The following is a 20929-nucleotide window of genomic DNA, read 5'->3' on the forward strand; positions in this document are numbered from 1 at the left end:
AACTCAGGTCAGGTAAAGATAGAAAAGGGGTTTTGTTTTATTTGCTTGTTTAACAAAATATATAATCTTCATTTCCTTCAGCATACACCATCATTTCCTTCCCAGCTTCACTGCGGACGCGTGACGGGGGAAGCTGGCCGCTCAGTAAACAGTGTGTCAGTGTGTGCTCAGGGTTTGGTGCTGAACAGTGTGGGAATCAGTGCGGTTGTGTTACAGCGTGGAGGTGCAGTGTGACGGCCAGTCGGCTCTCAGCTCTTTGTGGATGTAGTAATAGATCCAGGTGATGATGGGGAAGGCGGTGATGGCCACGGCTGTGCACAGTCTCAGAGCTCCAACAGCACCGCTGTGCAGGAAGAACAGAACCGGGTCAGCAACGATCATCAGTAACACACACTCGTAATGCTCACACTCCGGTCCCAACATCTCAGAGCACTATCAAAATACTTTTTCAGTTTTTCACCTTCTTCCTATATTTCTTATGTTTTTTTTTTCTTTCTCTCATTCTCCTTCTTTTCTCTCTTATTTCCTTTTTGCTTTCTTAAACTTTTTCTTTTTCTGTTCTACACTGTTTTCTTGTTGTCTTTCTTTTTCCTTCCTTCCTTCCTTCCTTATTTTCCTTCCTTCCTTTCCTTCCTTATTTTCCTTCCTTCCTTCCCTCCTTCTTGTCCTTCTTTTCCTTCCTTCCTTCCTTCCCTTCCTTCACAATTATTATTTTAACGATCAGCTCCAGAATTACTGGCATCCTTTAAAGTTGGGTTAAAAAAAAACCTTATTCAAAATAAATGATAATAAAAATATATATTGGCACTGCTGGATCTCAGACTGGCTCTGTGTCAGAGGAATGAGTGTGTGCGAGTGTGTGTGAGTTTTTTACCGTCCCGAGTGTCGACACATGAGCAGCCATATCACCATCAGCATCAGGCCACTAAACTCTCTGAGAACAGCAGGAAAGAATGTTCTGATATAAAATGATCTCTACACTGTGGTTTTATAATGAAATGTGAAATCACTTATATGAATGATGTACTATATGGCTACTTAAAAAATAAAATAAAACGAAAATAAAAAATAAAATGAGTAAAAATGAAAATTCTTCCAGACAAATGAATCAAATTCTGGATGCTGAGTGGAGTTTGTGGAGTTATGAGGTTTCTGGAGCACCAGGTGTGTTAATACCTGCCCTCCTCCTGGTGGAAGATGTGTGTGACCCCGTGTTTATACAGACTCCAGCCCAGCAGAGCACCGAACGCCGTCGCCATCATCACATGCAGATCAGCGACTCTCCTCCATGCCAGTGTCTCTGCAAATAAACAGCGGAAATCACACCAGGGGTCAGCTTCTCTTTAGGACTCATGCTAATGGCTCTAATCATAACGTCCCTTTTAAACAAACAGATAATTATGGTTACCTGTTATTTGTGGCCGATAGCTGATTAAAAAGCAGAGGCCTGCAGGAATAGCGTAGCTGACCTACACCACAAATATCACATGTGAAGAGAGAAATCACAGACGCTACACTGTAATAATAATTTATACAGATTTACAGTGATACTGCATGACGATTGTTTTCCACTCATGAAGTTAATGGAGAAACCGGTTTAGATCATTTGTACTTTATTTCCTCCTCTCCCTATATCAATTATTAAGGAAGGATTTCTCATGCTTTAATGCAGAACAGATAAAAATAAAAACGCCTCGACTCTAAAGCTCTTTTAAAATACATCCTTATCCTGGCCCAAAACCCAACGAATGAAATGAACCAACCATGGCCAAAAACCTGAAGACCAAACCAAACTGAAGACCAAACCAAACTGCGGACCAAACCAAACTGAGGCCCCAAAACCTGAGGTCCAAAAACCTGATGAGTAAACCAAACTGAGGCCCCAAAACCTGAGGACCAAACCACACTTCCTTTGAACCATTCAAAGGCCAAGGACTGAACCAGACCATGGTCCAATAACCAAAGATTTAACAGACCCAAAATCCACAGACAGAACTGAACTGTGGGCCAAAAAAAAGGCTGAACTGAACCTGGACCAAAATCCAAGGACTGCACCAAATCGTGGCCCTAAAAGAAAAGAACTGTCGATGGGACGAGCCATTAACCCCTGGTGAAAATGAGGGATGTAAAAGGACAGATGGGAATGCGGGGTGTAGTAGGTCTATAAGATGTAAATCACAGCACAACTTGTAGATTAACATTACTGTGCTAGAGAGCAGTGAGGGGAAGTCGAGGAGGGAGTGTTATAAACAGTATTACACGGCTGTGTTCCTCACACTACACACACTGCCTTGCAGCTTAAATAATTATGAAGGTTGAATAACTTTACCATCCACAGGCCGGCGTCTGGGTCGTTTATCTGCAGGAAAAAAACACCAGGTCACGCTCATGTGCATGGATAAGAAAAAAATAATCTGAAACTCTTATACAAGTTAAAGCATTGAGGAGTTTTGATAGATTTGTCACCCTGGAGTACGAGTCTGGATTATAGGTCTATAAGTGTTTGCTGTGACTCACTGGCCAAAAGCTATGAGGATATAACAACATTAGATAAGTTGCTCTTTATTTTAATTCAGCAGTGCACAATCCCTGCTTTTAGTGTCTGTTTCTGTAATTTAATAAAAAGAGGGAAAAACTGGGAGACTCAATCAATCAATCCATCCCAAATAAAGGAATTGTTTTTAAAAAGCGCTCAAAAACGATGTTAATAAATCTTGTTTTTTCATCAAATTTTAGACATATTTGTTCACAGGAGTGAAGAACACGAAAGGAATTAAGGAATTTTATAACTTTATTCAGATTTATGCATAAAAACATTAAAGATCAGTTTGTCATCAGTCTTGCTCTAAACTCTGTAAATACTATGTGTGTGTGTGTGTGTGTGTGTGTGTGTGTGTGTGTGTGTGTGTGTGTGTGAGAGAGAGAGAGAGAGAGAGAGAGAGAGAGAGAGATATATATATCTCTCTCTCTCTCTCTCTCTCTCTCTATATATATATATATATATATATATATATATATATATATATGTATATATACACACACACACACACACACACTATATATATATATATATTTTACTGTTCCTGTTTATGATGTTTGTAATGTTTAAATGTGTGTATATATGTTTTTTCTTTTTTTGTATAAATTTTGGTTTGATCTACTTGCACTATTTGCTTTGGCAACAATGTGATTTATAACATTCAGGCCAATAAAGTACTGATGAACTGAACTGAGAGAGAGAGAGAGAGAGAGAGTGAGAAAGTGAGTAAAAGAGAGACTGTGTGTGTGTGTGTGTGTGAATGAAAGAGAGAGAGAGAGAGAGTGAGAGAGTGTGTGTGTGAGAGAGAGAGAGAGAGAGAGAGAGAGTGTGTGTATGAGAGAGAGAGAGAGAGAGAGAGAGAGAGAGAGTGTGTGTGTGTGTGTATGAGAGAGAGGGAGAGAGTGTGTGTGTGTGTGAGAGAGAGAGAGAGAGAGAGAGAGAGTGTGTGTGAGAGAGAGAGAGAGAGAGAGAGAGAGTATGTGTGTGTGTGTGTGTGTGTATGAGAGAGAGAGGGAGAGAGTGTGTGTGTGTGTGTGTATGAGAGAGAGGGAGAGTGTGTGTGTGTGTGTGTGTGTATGAGAGAGAGAGAGAGAGAGAGAGAGAGTGTATGAGAGAGAGAGAGAGAGAGAGAACTTCTATATAGTTAATGTGAAGTTAAAGTCCACTTGCCTGCACATAAGCAGCTAAAGAGAAAAACCCCGACATTATAAAGTTACAGATTCTCCATAAAGTCAGATTAAACTGCACCATCTTCTCATTCGCCATTTCACAAGTTCATCAAACATAAAAAAACTCAAAGGAACAAATTCTCCACAGCTCATAAACACACAGAGCGAAGTTCATGAACCTGGGAGCTTTACCGTAAATATCAGAATAGACACGAAAGAACAGCACTCATAAACATACATAATAATCAGAAACAAAGCCGACATGTCACAGCGCTATTCAGCTTTATTTCCTGTTCAAACTCTTCTCAGAAGTTTTATTTTAATTATATTTTGAGATTTATAAATCATTTTTGAGTAGTGTAGAGTCAGGGCGAAACCGGAAGTGATCACGAGACACAGCTTTCCTGGAATTATGGGATATGTAGTCTTTACAAAACAAGACTCCATCATCCATCAGAATTATGTTTTAGTAATGAAATAATGTATTTATGCCTATTTCTTCTCTCTTGAAATGGTGAGGATTAATTTGTTTTTATATTTAATATAATCTGTTAATATCCAGTATTCCATTAAAACAACAAATATAATATTTTACTAATTTACAATCATCTATTATTTATCTATTTATCTATCTATTTATTTTTTTTATTGTGTAGTGTGAAGGTATGTACAGTAGATGTCCCTGTGAGCTTTATTGTCTTTAAAAACTGGTAGTGTGACGTTAATTAAAGCTAAAAATGTTTTGTTTAAAACATTCAAAATATTTATTATGAAACTTGACATGATTTTTCCACATTATTAATAATGTTACTGCTAAATTTAACAAATTAAATAAATTATACAAACACAGTTAGACAGAAAACTCAAGACACATTTTATAATCTTATTCTATATTTTATAATCCTATAATCTATAATCCTAATCTTATTTATGATCAGATTTATCTATTTAACATTACCACTTTATGCATTATGATTAAATAAGATAAAACCTTTACATACCATTTGTGTTGCGGTGGTTTGTGTTGCATAGTGTAGTGCAGTCTCTATAGTACAGTCTCTATAATACAGTCTCTATAGTGCACTCTCTATAGTACAGTCTCTATAGCGCAGTCTCTATAATACAGTCTCTATAATACAGTCTCTATAGTACAGTCTCTATAGTGCACTCTCTATAGTACAATCTCTATAGCGCACTCTCTATAATACAGTCTCTATAGTACAGTCTCTATAGCGCAGTCTCTATAATACAGTCTCTATAGTACAATCTCTATAGCGCACTCTCTATAATACAGTCTCTATAGTACAGTCTCTATAGTACAGTCTCTATAGTGCAGTCTCTATAGTGCACTCTCTATAGTACAATCTCTATAGCGCACTCTCTATAATACAGTCTCTATAGTACAGTCTCTATAGCGCAGTCTCTATAATACAGTCTCTATAGTACAATCTCTATAGCGCACTCTCTATAATACAGTCTCTATAGTACAGTCTCTATAGCGCAGTCTCTATAATACAGTCTCTATAGTGCAGTCTCTATAGCGCAGTCTCTATAGTACGCTCTCTATAGTACAGTCTCTATAGTACACTCTCTATAGCGCACTCTCTATAATACAGTCTCTATAGTACAGTCTCTATAGCGCAGTCTCTATAGTACAGTCTCTATAGTGCAGTCTCTATAGCGCAGTCTCTATAGTACGCTCTCTATAGTACAGTCTCTATAGTACACTCTCTATAGCGCAGTCTCTATAGTGCAGTCTCTATAATACAGTCTCTATAGTACAGTCTCTATAGTACAGTCTCTATAGTGCAGTCTCTATAGCGCAGTCTCTATAGTACGCTCTCTATAGTACAGTCTCTATAGTACACTCTCTATAGCGCAGTCTCTATAGTGCAGTCTCTATAATACAGTCTCTATAGTACAGTCTCTATAGTACAGTCTCTATAGCGCAGTCTCTATAGTGCAGTCTCTATAGTACACTCTCTATAATACAGTCTCTATAGTACAGTTTCTATAGTACAGTCTCTATAATACAGTCTCTATAGTACACTCTCTATAGTATACTCTCTATAGCGCACTCTCTATAGTACAGTCTCTATAGCGCAGTCTCTATAGTACAGTCTCTATAGTACACTCTCTATAGTATACTCTCTATAGCGCACTCTCTATAGTACAGTCTCTATAGCGCAGTCTCTCTATAGCGCACTCTCTATAGTACAGTCTCTATAGTACAATCTCTATAGCGCACTCTCTATAATACAGTCTCTATAGCGCAGTCTCTATAGCGCAGTCTCTATAGTACACTCTCTATAGTATACTCTCTATAGCGCACTCTCTATAATACAGTCTCTATAGCGCAACTCTCTATAGCGCAGTCTCTATAGTACAGTCTCTATAGCGCACTCTCTATAATACAGTCTCTATAGCGCAGTCTCTATAGCACAGTCTCTATAGTACACTCTCTATAGTATACTCTCTATAGCGCACTCTCTATAATACAGTCTCTATAGCGCAACTCTCTATAGCGCAGTCTCTATAGTACAGTCTCTATAGCGCACTCTCTATAATACAGTCTCTATAGCGCAGTCTCTATAGTACACTCTCTATAGCACAGTCTCTATAGCACAGTCTCTATAGTGCACTCTCTATAGCACAGTCTCTATAGTACACTCTCTATAGCGCACTCTCTATAATACAGTCTCTATAGCGCAGTCTCTATAGTGCACTCTCTATAGCACAGTCTCTATAGCGCACTCTCTATAGTACAGTCTCTATAGTACACTCTCTATAGCGCACTCTCTATAGTACAGTCTCTATAGCGCAGTCTCTATAGTGCACTCTCTATAGCACAGTCTCTATAGCGCACTCTCTATAGTACAGTCTCTATAGCGCAGTCTCTCTATAGCGCACTCTCTATAGTGCACTCTCTATAGCGCACTCTCTATAGCACAGTCTCTATAGCGCAGTCTCTATAGTACAGTCTCTATAGCGCAGTCTCTCTATAGCGCAGTCTCTATAGTGCAGTCTCTATAGTACACTCTCTATAGCGCAGTCTCTATAATACACTCTCTATAGCGCAGTCTCTCTATAGCGCAGTCTCTATAGTACAGACTCTATAGTACACTCTCTATAGCGCAGTCTCTATAATACAGTCTCTATAGCACAGTCTCTATAGCGCAGTCTCTATAGCACAGTCTCTATAGCGCACTCTCTATAGCACAGTCTCTATTGTGCAGTCTCTATAGCGCACTCTCTATAGTACAGTCTCTATAGTACACTCTTTATAGCGCACTCTCTATAGCACAGTCTCTATAGCGCAGTCTCTATAGCGCACTCTCTATAGCACAGTCTCTATAGCGCACTCTCTATAGCACAGTCTCTATAGTGCAGTCTCTATAGCACAGTCTCTATTGTGCAGTCTCTATAGTGCAGTCTCTATAGTACAGTCTCTATAGTACACTCTCTATAGCGCACTCTCTATAGCACAGTCTCTATAGCGCAGTCTCTATAGCACAGTCTCTATAGCGCAGTCTCTATAGTGCAGTCTCTATAGTACACTCTCTATAGCGCACTCTCTATAGTACAGTCTCTATAGTGCAGTCTCTATAGTATACTCTCTATAGCACAGTCTCTATAGTACAGTCTCTATAGCACACTCTCTATAGCGCAATCTCTATAGTACAGTCTCTATAGCACAGTCTCTATAGCGCACTGTCTATAGTACAGTCTCTATAATGCAGCCTCTATAGTGCAGTCTCTATAATACAGCCTCTATAGTACACTCTCTATAGTGCAGTCTCTATAATACAGCCTCTATAGTACACTCTCTATAGTGCAGTCTCTATAGTACAGTCTCTATAGTGCAGTCTCTATAATACAGCCTCTATAGTACACTCTCTATAGTGCAGTCTCTATAATACAGCCTCTATAGTACACTCTCTATAGTGCAGTCTCTATAATACAGTCTCTATAGTGCAGTCTCTATAGTACAGTCTCTATAGCGCAGTCTCTATAGCACAGTCTCTATAGCGCACTCTCTATAGCACAGTCTCTATTGTGCAGTCTCTATAGCGCACTCTCTATAGTACAGTCTCTATAGTACACTCTTTATAGCGCACTCTCTATAGCACAGTCTCTATAGCGCAGTCTCTATAGCGCAGTCTCTATAGCGCACTCTCTATAGCACAGTCTCTATAGCGCACTCTCTATAGCACAGTCTCTATAGTGCAGTCTCTATAGCACAGTCTCTATAGCGCACTCTCTATAGCACAGTCTCTATTGTGCAGTCTCTATAGTGCAGTCTCTATAGTACAGTCTCTATAGTACACTCTCTATAGCGCACTCTCTATAGCACAGTCTCTATAGCGCAGTCTCTATAGCGCAGTCTCTATAGTGCAGTCTCTATAGTACACTCTCTATAGCGCACTCTCTATAGTACAGTCTCTATAGTGCAGTCTCTATAGTATACTCTCTATAGCACAGTCTCTATAGCACAGTCTCTATAGTACAGTCTCTATAGCACACTCTCTATAGCGCAATCTCTACAGTACAGTCTCTATAGCACAGTCTCTATAGCGCACTGTCTATAGTACAGTCTCTATAATGCAGCCTCTATAGTGCAGTCTCTATAATACAGCCTCTATAGTACACTCTCTATAGTACAGTCTCTATAATGCAGCCTCTATAGTGCAGTCTCTATAATACAGCCTCTATAGTACACTCTCTATAGTGCAGTCTCTATAATACAGCCTCTATAGTACACTCTCTATAGTGCAGTCTCTATAATACAGTCTCTATAGTGCAGTCTCTATAGTACAGTCTCTATAGTGCAGTCTCTATAGTACAGTCTCTATAGTGCAGTCTCTATAGTACAGTCTCTATAATACAGCCTCTATAGTACACTCTCTATAGTGCAGTCTCTATAATACAGTCTCTATAGTGCAGTCTCTATAGTACAGTCTCTATAGTACACTCTCTATAGTGCACTCTCTATAATACAGTCTCTATAATGCAATATCTGTAATGCAGTATCTGTAGTGCAGTATCTGTAGTGCAGTATCTGTAGTGCACCCTTTATAGTGCACTCTCTAGGCGGTGTGTTGTGATTGGGGACGCGGCCCGGTGCGTGTCTCAGCACTGCAGCCCGGCGGTGCTGTGGGTGGTGGTAGTGGTGGTGGTGGTGGCTGAGCTCGGCGCGATGATGGCGACTCCCCGCGCGAACAGCAGCTCCGCGACACCGCCGCCGCCCTCAGCCCTGAGCAGCGGCCACCCCGCCGCCGCCGCCGCCTCCTGTTCCTCCGCCTCCCCACAGCCCCACCACTGCCAGCACATCACCACCATGAGCAGCATGCAAGGTAAGAAGGAGAAGAAAGATAGGACGGAGATGTCAGGCGCCATGTCTCCGCGTTTCTCTCTCCGTCTCTCTCTCTCTCTCTCTCTCTTCCGGTGTGTCTCGGCTCTCGGCTTAGCAGCGAGCCGCTAGCTGGGTGATAGCCAGGTTTAGCATTAACGCTGTTTATCTCACAACAACAACAACAACAAAAACAACAACAACAACACGGCATTTCACTTATACTCAGAAATAAATAACTAGCGCCGTGTTCGTTGGTGCGTGTCGTATTTATTTATATTTTTGACATCATCCGGTTGCTCGCGAGCTAGCTTTGTGGCTACACCTGTTAAACTGCACTAACCGTTAGCCGAGGATGCTAGCTATTTAATTTTATTAAAATTAAAATAATTTGCATAACGAACCCAGAATCCTGATTACACCTTGATGAATTAATGGTTGAAAACAAACCAGTTAGATCATATGTGAATATAATTGTGTAGTTATGCAGCTTTTTGTCTTATTAAAAATAAAAATATGGCTGTTTAATTCACACAAACAGTTTTGTTTTGTGGCGCGTGCGTTATTTTGTCATTTCTCAACTGCCATTTAACGGTTAAAAGCGTTTAAAAAGAAACTGAATCATTCTTGAAACACATTAAATATGTTTATTGTTGTTTAATGATTCTGCTAGTGCTCGATTTTAATAATGTCTGTGAGAAATGAGTGATTATACGACGCTGAATGTTTAAATTTACGATAAATATCGATGTATGTATGATTTCATGTCGTCATCGCGTCCTGTAACTTCCAGCAGCCAATCAGAAACAGGCCTGGGTCGTAAACCATTCTGATTGGTTAAGTGTAGCAGGTTGATATAAATAGAGAGGAGGCGGGGCTTAATTACTGCTTCAGCTAAATAAATTAACTCTGAGCTTGGACAGGAAGTGAGGTCATTCATGCTACCAGAAGGATGATAGATCCAGAATTATCGTAAATACGTTTGGGCATTATCGTAAATACACAGAGAATTATCGTAATTAAGTGAAATGATTGTAAATTCGTCAGGAATTATCGTACGTACGTTGAGAATTATCCTATGTACGTCAGGAATTATCGTAAATATGTTGAGAAGTATCATACGTACGTCATTATTGTAAATACGTCAATAATTATCGTACATGCATCGAAAATTCTCATAACTGTCAAGAATTATTGTAAATGCGTCAAGAATTATTGTACATGCATCGAGAATTCTCGTAAATGTCAAGAATTATCGTAAAAATACGTCAAGAATTATTGTACATGCATCGAGAATTCTCATAAATGTCAAGAATTATCGTAAATACGTCAAGAATTATTGTACATGCATCGAGAATTCTCGTAAATGTCAAGAATTATCTTACATACGTCAAGAATTATTGTAAATATGTTAATAATTATCATACATGCTTTGAGAATTCTCATAAATGTTAAGAATTATTGTAAATAAATCAAGAATAATTGTATGTACGTCGAGAATTGTCAAATACATTGCAAAATTATCTTAAATACATAAAGATTATCATAAACACATACAGAATTATCGTAATTAAGTGAAATGATTGTAAATACGTCAGGAATTATCGTACGTATGCTGAGAATGATCCTATATATGTCAAGAATTATCGTACATACATCAAGAATTATTGTATATATGTCGAGAATTGTCATAAATACTTTGCAAAATTATCTTAAGTACACCAAGAATTATCATAAATACATAGAGAATTATCGTAATTAAGTGAAATGATTGTAAATACGTCAGGAATTGTCGCATGTACGTTGAGAATGATCCTATATACGTCAAGAATTATCATAAATACGATGAGAAGTATCGTGCATACATCAGGAATTATCGTAAATACGTCATTATACGAATTATCGTATAATACGTTGCATAATTGTCTTAAATACATCAAGAATTATCGTAATTAAGTGAAATGATTGTAAACATGTCAGGAATTGTCGTACATACGTTGCAAATTATCCTATATACGTCAAGAATGATCATAAACATTGAAATATCGTAAATATGTTGAGAACTATTGTAAATACTTTGAGAAGTGTCTTAAATATGTTGAGAATTATCGTACATGCATTGAGAATTTTTGTAAATGTCGAGAATTATTGTACACGCATCGAGAATTGTCATAAGTTGCAGAATTATCTTAAATACGTCAAGAATTTAAGATTATCCTAAATACACAGAAAATTATCGTAATCTCGTGAAATTATTGTAAATATATCGAGAATTATTGGAAATTTGCCAGCAGTTATCATAAATAAGTTGAATTATCGTAAATGCCTCAAGAATGATCATAAACCTGTTGAGAATTATCGTAAATATTTGGAGAATCTTTGTAAATACGTCCAGATTTATCGTAGAGAATTATCGTAAATATGTCAAAAATGATCATAAGTATGTTGAGAAATAACAAAAATCTTTCAAGGATAATTATACATTTGTATAGAATTATCATAAAAACATAGAGAATGATTGTGAACAGTTTGAAAATGACGTCACGAATTATCATAAATACTTTGAGAATGATCGTAAGTAAGTAGAAAATTAACGTAAATCAGTCTTCATCTGCTAAATTACAGGAATCAGGATTAATTAAAATATTTTAAATTTTCTGTTTTGACCTTTGAACCCAAGCTTTTTTTTCTCCAATGACACTTTTTTTTTTTTCCTTCTCACCTTTGACCCCTAACGCCCCGCATGACCCGTTTGATGCCGGACCACGGTGAGACCCTGCAGAATCACACACACACACACACACACACACACACACATACACACACACACCGATTTCATCACTTCCTGTCTCGTTTCTCATCATATTGCTTCGTGTTTGTTTGTTCTTTACACTCTACTATGTGCATGTGCGTGCATTTCTTGTGTGTGTGTGTGTGTGTGTGTGTGTGTGTGTGTGTGTGTGTGTGTGTGTGTGTGTGTGTGTGTGTGTGGGTGTGTGTGCGCTGTGTGTGTGTGTCCACCTGCACACACAGTTACAGTACGAGTGAGTCATGCTCCGTATCTCACTGCGTTGGTGTGTAAGTGCAGGAACGTGCGCCGCTCCGGGGAAATTGCGCCATTCGTGCACCATTCCGGGGAAACATTCCAAGGAAAAAAAAGAAAAAAAAAATGTTTTTCCGGAAGTGTGCTGATTATAGAGCTTCAGATGTTGTTGGAGTTTTAAACACAGTGTTCACACACTTTATCACACACTCCGTTAAAAACGTATCGCAGGCGCAGATTTCACAAGCTGTGTTTAAACACACAGTAATCTCTTCATCAGACTTTTTTCTATTCATAATATCTTCCATTTTTCTAGTTTTTAAAAACTTGTATGCTCCCGTAGGATTTACATTTGACAGACTTCCTGTCTTGTAAATGTGTGTGTGTGTGTGTGTGTGTGTGTTGCTGTTGTTGTTTTTCTCGTCAGCAGGATTTCATATTAACCTGCCTGGAGCTGCCCCAAGTAAGCCACTCCCACTTTGTTTATGTCTCCTCACGGCTGATGTTTTGACGCTTCGCTAATCACAGCCTGGAGTTGAGCTCAGGGTGTGTGTGTGTGTGTGTGTGTGTGTATGGGGTGTGTGTGGTGTATTTGGTGATGGTGATGATGCTGGTGGCGGTACATCACACTGCAGGTGCTAATTAATCTGTTAGCGTTGACTCCGCCCACTATTTCACACTTTTTTGGCATAAAACTGAACGTCATATTCTGCTCACATGAAAAAGACCCTGCTGATGAATCAGTGTCACGTCTTCAGCGAATCTCAGCCTGATATTGTTATAGGTACAAAATCTTAGATCTGTTTATGTTCAGAAAAAATATTTTGCACCTTCGCGTTACACAGACGTTTGTCAGGGCAAATCCACGTTCGGTCAGTCCACGTAAACACGTCTCAGCTACGTTTCCGTACACGCTATCAGCACGGAGAAAGAGCAGCAACTCCAGCGTTTGATGATCAGGAAGAGGAGTTGAATTTGCATTTTCTCATTTTTTTGTTCTGAAAGAGATTTTATCTGTTAATGTTAATTAATGGAATAAGCTTAGTTCGAAAGCTGCCGGAATCCCTGCCTATAACCACGCCCCCTCTCTCGGCCACGCCCCTTTCATCCACGCTTCTGTACATCTCTTATCAACAATAACTAGTGATTGTTATTTGATTGTTATTAAAAATGACAAATAACTGGTGTGTAAAAAACTAATTAATAATTTTAAACTGATGTGTAAATAAAAGGCTAGTGAGGGCTGGGCGATCTGTCGCTGTAGTATCGATATTGTGATAAATTATGTTACGATAAACTTTTCTGAAACATCGCAGGTATGGTGATATATTTTAAAAGTTTTTTTAATTTAATATAGCAATAACAAATTGAGTATGATGTTGAAATTTTGACCTGAAGCTTTAACATTTTAAAATGTATTTTTAATTTATTTTTTAGTTGTATTAAACTCGTTCTAATACATATCAGGTAACGTTAAAATGTCTTTAAGTATCATGATATATATATATATACATGTTGATATTTTTGTCATATTGCGCACTACTATTAGCAGAGGCGATTTGGCCGTAACTCTTGACACTTTTAAAACAGTATTCTCTACCTCTTCAACATTCACGAATTAACATTTACCCCAGATTCTTAACAAAGATTGTTGATCGGAGGATACGAAATCAAATCATACTCTCCCCTGCAAAAAAAAAATGGGCCAAGACCAAAATGGCAAAATATTAAGCTCTTAATGGTCTGAAGAACAAATCATTGGTCAGAAAATGAGCAAAAATGAAACAAAGAGATAAAGGAGCTTAGTGTGGGAGACCTTTTGCATCAGATGCAGCAGATAACCAAATAATCACTAATCTTTTAAGAAAAAAAAAAACATCCCAGAAGATATTTTTGATAAATTACACCCATGTACACCCAGACACGTGTTAGTTTGAATCTCACACCAAACATTTGAATCATTATCATGATTTTACCTTTGTGTAAAAGAAGACTGTAGAAGTGAATTTCCCTGTTTCTAGCTTTTTCCCCAAACAGCAAAAGGAAACCAGCGAACGGAGGCACAGGAGCTCTCAGGAGTGCATCTGCTTCATTCCTGCTCATTTACTCACCGATGATTTGTTCTTAAGACCATTAAAAGCTTCATATTTGCCATTTTAGGCTTGGTCCATTCTTTTTGCCCAGGAGTGTATTGTATCGTAGCAGGTTCATTGGTATCATTAAATATCGAATCGTTGTGAATTGAAATCTTATCGTATCGTGTGGAAGCCTGAGGTTTACACCAATAGTTTTAACCAAATGATCCGGAAGAGGTGCAACTGGATGTAAAGCACCAAAAAGAGAAAAAAAAAGAAAAGGAAGTACTGTAGAGTTCACACTGCTAAGTATGGTTAGCTCTCCTGTCTCCGTAGCGATCTCTCGACTGTAATTACAAAACCGTTCCGCTAAAGATGTGACGTGGGACAGTGAATATCCCACGGTGTGTGTTTGTGTTCATGTTGTTTCCACATGTTGTTGTAAAATGAGTATCATAGCATACAAACACTTTATTACGTAGCTACGTTGCACAATCATGATATCTTTGTAGACTATTATTTTAAATAAACCTTACTGTGTATAGAAAGTGTGCTTTTGTCCTTTCAGTGGATTTCTATGGAGCGTCACTGTAAGAAAATAGATGACAACAATGGGGCAGCGTGATGCACAAGCTCAAATTTGATGGAGAGATTGCGGTTTGAAACTCTTTTTAAAATGAAAATGAACGAGGACTTGATGTGACGTGGGTTTGAATTGGCCTTTAGACATTTAATATTAAAATCCCAATGAAGTCCATTTCACTTCCAGGTTGTAGCACCACAACATGTGGAAATGTTCAAGGAGGGGGTGAATACTTATGCATGAGACTGTGACAGAGGCTTTGTCTTTCCTTGGTTGTCTCCTCAGAAGACGGATGCTATTCCAAACGATTCCTGGACACAGGCAGTCTGTCTCTGATTGGAGCGCAGGACTTGTATCGCGATAATCCGCGATAACGATGCTGTTCATGTTAAATATTGCGATGTTTTGTTATGACTGATAATCAGCACATGCTTTATTACAACCAAACTGTAAAAGCAGGACCTTACTCGAGACTTGATCTCGTTTTTCTTCTTGGAACCAAACCAACAATTCCAGTTGTGGAAATTTCCATTATCCGTGTCCCTGAATGATATTTCGTTAACTGTAATGGTTTAAACGTGATCACACGTGGGCGCAGAGTTTACTCGAGCTCTGTCACGTTCTGTTGTGTGGTTCTTTTCTTTACGCAGTTTCTTACTAACCGAGCAGCACCTTGGGGATTTTTTTGGTTTTGTTTTTATGTTTTTTTTCCCCCTCCTCCTTTCGGGTTGTGTTGTGTCTTGTTTTTGGAGCCGAAATCTTTTGGCATGAGCAGCACTGGAACTTGTTGGGGCAGGGAACCTTTGCGGAACGCCAAACGCTTTTTCATTGGAGTCGCATTCTTGTGGTGGCTTTAGGAGGAAAGAAAGAAAACAAAAGCACATTCTTTTACTCAGAGGTGGAACCTTTCAGCTTGGGAAGAGTTTTATCTAGAACTGTAGAGATTTTAATGTTTTATTTAATTATAGTTTATATTGTTATAATGTGAACAACAATAACAGTATTTATTTATTTATATGTAAACATACTTGTGCTTTCTTGTTGTATAATGAGCCTATCATCTTTTCCACATAAGAACTTAAATTACTGAGCTGATTTAGAAATTTAGTTTCTTTTTATCTATTATATCATTTCAGAAAGTTATAGGGTGTAAATTTTCAACCTTTTGTGCAAGTTTGTTGAGTGACGCGCTTCCTGGGGTCAAGAAGGGCAGGACTTCACTTACTTCCAATCAAACAATCGCAAATGTGATCCTATAACATCCCTATTGTTTACCATTGTTTAAATAAATACATTTATAAATTCTCCCACAAACCTTAACAGTAATAAACCAAGTCTCTGATCCGGGGAAATGATAGACAGAAACATAATGAGCTCCGTAGCAGAGCCTGAGGCGTCATTTTAACTGGAAATAGAGCTCCAAAGTCGGCTAAAATGCCCGATTTCTGCTGCCTCTTTCCTCGGGTACTGTAGATCACAGTGGGGTGGGGCTGGTGTCGTTTGAAAGCCACTGAAGAGCTCTTTTTAACAGTAATAATGTGGCTATGTAAGCACATAACGATGCAAGTCTTTGTGATCCGGAGCTATCGGGCTCAGTGCTTGCTCTGTACAATATGTACAATCTATGAATTGTGTAGATTAGGACCTCTGTTGTTCAATCAGTGCAAAAATATTAGATGTATAATTAATAGAATGCTGATATCCCACATTTCACTGATGCACATCATTACATTTTTGCATTGCGATGCATCGTTAAACTCCTAAACTTTAGCTTATTACACGCAGGTAAGTCTGGATTGACGAGCTCAGGTTACTTTTCAGGGTGAGGAGATGGGAATGTGGAAGCTGAGGGAGGACGGTGCATGTCAGACTCCAGTTATCATCTCCAACCTCCAGATTTACTAAAGCTGCCGTTCTTCTGGGATTGTGTTTTTCATAGCTGGATCACTCAGAAAGCTGGATAATGTTTAAATAATCCTGACTGACTCACGAGTAGACGCATGTTCAATACACGCAACTTCGTAATTTGTGTTCTATTAGCTAGCATTAACTAGCTTGACCTGCTTAAAATGCCAAAAAGCGGTTGCAATATGAGGGCTAATACATTGCAAATACAATTATTGCCAATACATTGGGTACATGTCATATCGTTTACATAGTATGAGGATGCACGCTTCATATCAGCCAATCAGGAACCTGTATATTTAGCGGTATAAATATTATTATAAAATGCTGATACCAGCATTTCCCCTAGGGGTTTTATTCCTCTTACACCACAGCAATTTACCGAAAGTTACGATTTTACGATTGAATAACGACAATAATGTAATAATGAATTACATTTAGTGTCCGTGAAACAAGTTAGTTCCTGTTCTCACTTACGTAATAGACTCCTTCCATATATGCTAAATAAACGTCTCTTTACAGAAAACTTCACCACATAAATGATTTTTTTAATTCGTTTAATTGGAGCGTCCGCTGTGAATGAGCTGTTACTATAGAAACGATAACGCATTAGAACGAGCGCATTAATATAAACCTGTGATTTACAGCTGCACTGCTGTCAGCTTTAGGAAATCTGGAGTGTGTGTCTCTCTCAGGTGTGCATGACTTCCCTGAACATCTGTGGATGTGATCAAATCTTCCAAATCTCTTCACTCAGACTGTGGAAGAACATCCATACTGTCGTCTACACACGTCACGTTCTAGAGTGTGTGTGTGTGTGTGTGTGTGTGTGTGTGTAACGTTCCTGTGCTTCCTCTCTGTCAGGTAAACGTAAAGTACTGAAGTTAGATTTTGCCAATCCGTCAATCAAATCAGCCACCAGATTCAACCTCAGCACTGCGGGACCGCCCTTCCAGAACCCTCACATGTGAGTACACGTTCTCCGCGTCCTGCTCATTCTAGAACCCACTTTTCCAAACACATCCAGTGTATATCCTCCACACGTAAATGCTGCCATTTTAGAAACCTTCTAGCGATTACAGCTATTCTAGATCCCTGTAATGTTATGGGAATACAGCAACCGCTCTAGAACCCAGCTATTTGATGTGAATATAACGCTTTTAGAATCTATATCTGTAAATACAGCCTTTCTAGAACCCGGTACTGTGGTTATGAATAGGGTCATTCCTTAAACACTGTTAAGCGATGTGAATTAAGCCACTCTAGAACCCATGTGTGCAAATACAGTTCTGTGCAAAAGTCTTAGGCACATGCAGAGAAATGCTGTAGAGCAAAGACGCCTTCAAAAATAATGAAATTAAATGTTTAAATCTGCATTTTAAAAAATCCTATAAAGAGCAGTAAACAGTAATAAATGAAACAAAGTCAGTATTTAATGTGACGATCCTTCACTTTAAATAAATAAAGCAGTATCTGAGGTGCAGTGTGTGCAGTTTTATAAGGAAATGAGCTGGAAGTGTTACTGAGCATCTTGCAGAAGCAGCCACAGTTCTTCTGGAGACTTTGACTGTCGACTCGCTTCTTATTTCTGCAGCGAAACCCAGCAGCCTTCATTATGTTTTTATCTGAAAAGTGTCTCTTATGGAATCTGCTGCTTTCTTTACTGACATACAAACATTTTTCTGTAACATTTCATTCTGTGCTGGAAAACTAATGTTTGGAATCTAAAATGGTTTTGTACTGAATCAGTAATGTAGAAGTCAGAAAATAAACATCTACAACAAAGTTTGTACTAAAAAACAATACAGTGCCTAAGACTTGTATACAGTCAGTCTAGAACCCGGTTATGTGACATAAACTCAGCCTTTCTTTTATACGATGTGAGTAATACAGCTGGTTTAGAACCCTGTGTGAACACAGCCGATGTAGAACCTGATTATGTGATATACAGCCGTTCCTCTTGCAAAGCCACTCTAAAACCCTTTGAATATAACCGCTATAGAACCCAGTTATCTGATGTAAATACGGCTGTTTAGGTTCCCACTCGTGTTAATGCAGCTGCTCTAGATCTTCTTTCGGTGATGTGCATGATGCTACTCTAGAACCCACTTGCATTAGTACAGACTTTTTATAACTCTCAGCTATACTAATACAGCTATTTGGGAACCCAGTTATTTAAGGGGAATACAACTGTTTTAGACCCCCTTCCTAACTCTGTGTGTGTGTGTGTGTGTGTGTGTGTGTGTTTAGAGAACGTTTGCGCACACACAGTATTGAATCATCAGGAAAGTTAAAGATTTCTCCAGAGCAGCACTGTGACTTCACGGCGGAGGACCTGAAGGACCTGGGGGAGATCGGCCGGGGAGCGTACGGCTCCGTCAACAAGATGGCGTACAAACCCAGCGGACAGATCATGGCTGTAAAGGTAACAGGCCACGCCTCCTTCACTAAGCCTGATACACAGAGGCCACGCCTCCTTCACTAAGCCTGATACACAGAGGCCACACCTCCTTCACTAAGACTGATACACACAGGCCACGCCTCCTTCACTGAGACTGATACACAGAGGCCACGCCTCCTTCACTAAGCCTGATACACAGAGGCCACACCTCCTTCACTAAGCCTGATACACAGAGGCCACGCCTCCTTCACTAAGCCTGATACACAGAGGCCACACCTCCTTCACTAAGCCTGATACACAGAGGCCACGCCTCCTTCACTAAGCCTGATACACAGAGGCCACGCCTCCTTCACTAAGACAGATACACAGAGGCCACGCCTCCTTCACTAAGACAGATACACAGAGGCCACGCCTCCTTCACTGAGACTGATACACAGAAGCCACGCCTCCTTCACTAAGACTGATACACAGAAGCCACGCCTCCTTCACTGAGACTGATACACAGAGGCCACGCCTCCTTCACTAAGCCTGATACACAGAGGCCACGCCTCCTTCACTAAGACTGATACACAGAAGCCACGCCTCCTTCACTGAGACTGATACACAGAGGCCACGCCTCCTTCACTAAGCCTGATACACAGAGGCCACGCCTTCTTCACTAAGACTGATACACAGAGGCCACGCCTTCATCACTGAGACTGATACACAGAGGCCACGCCTCCTTCACTAAGCCTGATACACAGAGGCCACGCCTCCTTCACTAAGACAGATACACAGAGGCCACGCCTCCTTCACTGAGACTGATACACAGAAGCTACGCCTCCTTCACTAAGACTGATACACAGAAGCCACGCCTCCTTCACTGAGACTGATACACAGAGGCCACGCCTCCTTCACTGAGACTGATACACAGAGGCCACGCCTCCTTCACTAAGACTGATACACAGAAGCCACGCCTCCTTCACTAAGCCTGATACACAGAGGCCACGCCTCCTTCACTAAGACTGATACACAGAGGCCACGCCTCCTTCACTGAGACTGATACACAGAGGCCACGCCTCCTTCACTAAGCCTGATACACAGAGGCCACGCCTCCTTCACTAAGACTGATACACAGAGGCCACGCCTTCATCACTAAGACTGAGACACAGAGGCCACGCCTCTCACGCCATCAGCATTAGCATTTGGTATATTATGTTAGGTTAGATGCTAAGTGTGTGTGTGTGTGTGTGTGTGTGTGTGTGTGTGTGTGTGACAGAGGATCAGGTCGACGGTGGATGAGAAGGAGCAGAAGCAGTTGCTGATGGATCTGGACGTGGTGATGAGGAGCAGTGACTGTCCCTACATTGTCCAGTTCTACGGAGCACTTTTCAGAGAGGTGTGTGACACACCACACAGTGACGCATAGCTGACTTTACACACACTCACACTCTCTCTTTCTCTCTCTCTTTCTCTCTCTCTGCGTCTGTGTGTGTGTGTGTGTGTTTGTGTTTCAGGGCGACTGTTGGATATGTATGGAGCTCATGTCTACCTCTCTCGACAAATTCTATAAATATGTATATTCCACGTTGGAGGATGTGATCCCCGAGGAGATCTTGGGCAAAATTACACTAGCGGTGAGTCGTGTCCTTTACCTGTCCTCCATCTCTCAGTGTGTGTTCAGTGTGTGTTCGGTGTGTGTTCGGTGTGTGTTCGGTGTGTGTTCGGTGTGTGTTCGGGGTGTGTTCGGGGTGTGTTCGGTGTGTGTTCGGTGTGTGTTCGGTGTGTGTTCGGGGTGTGTTCGGGGTGTGTTCGGTGTGTATCAGTGACGTGATCGCTCATGTGCCCTCTCCCCTCGTCTTTATTGCAGACTGTGAAAGCACTT

The 20929-nt window shown here is 39.9% G+C and overlaps 2 protein-coding genes across 7 annotated transcripts in view; one reads left to right on the forward strand and one right to left on the reverse strand.

Moving 5' to 3' along the window:
• Positions 1-13: 13 nt before the first annotated feature.
• Positions 14-3900, reverse strand: tmem220 (transmembrane protein 220). Its single transcript, XM_034301693.2, has 6 exons — positions 3710-3900; positions 2330-2359; positions 1409-1469; positions 1177-1300; positions 875-934; positions 14-343 (listed from the first exon to the last, which is right to left on the reverse strand). The coding sequence occupies exons 1-6, from the start codon at positions 3803-3805 to the stop codon at positions 211-213; spliced, it is 504 nt and encodes a 167-aa protein (XP_034157584.1). The 5' UTR covers positions 3806-3900; the 3' UTR covers positions 14-210.
• A 4931-nt stretch (positions 3901-8831) lies between these two features.
• Positions 8832-20929, forward strand: part of map2k4a (mitogen-activated protein kinase kinase 4a) — a 16712-nt gene continuing 4614 nt past the window's right edge. Inside the window, exons 1-7 of one of the 6 annotated variants that reach the window (XM_034301587.2) lie at positions 8832-9062; positions 12532-12564; positions 17529-17631; positions 18915-19089; positions 20324-20443; positions 20562-20681; positions 20915-20929. The exon at positions 20915-20929 is cut by the window's right edge and continues 37 nt beyond it. In XM_034301587.2, coding sequence (XP_034157478.1) covers positions 8906-9062; positions 12532-12564; positions 17529-17631; positions 18915-19089; positions 20324-20443; positions 20562-20681; positions 20915-20929 — 723 coding nt within the window. In that variant the 5' untranslated portion in view covers positions 8832-8905. Of the gene's footprint in view, positions 9063-11497; positions 11827-12531; positions 12565-17528; positions 17632-18914; positions 19090-20323; positions 20444-20561; positions 20682-20914 lie in introns of those variants that run through there. The other 5 variants (XM_034301588.2, XM_053231284.1, XM_034301590.2 and 2 more) reach the window with 5 other exon arrangements.

Source organism: Pangasianodon hypophthalmus, chromosome 29 (assembly GCF_027358585.1).
Source record: "Pangasianodon hypophthalmus isolate fPanHyp1 chromosome 29, fPanHyp1.pri, whole genome shotgun sequence".
NCBI classification, from domain to species: Eukaryota; Metazoa; Chordata; class Actinopteri; order Siluriformes; family Pangasiidae; genus Pangasianodon; species Pangasianodon hypophthalmus.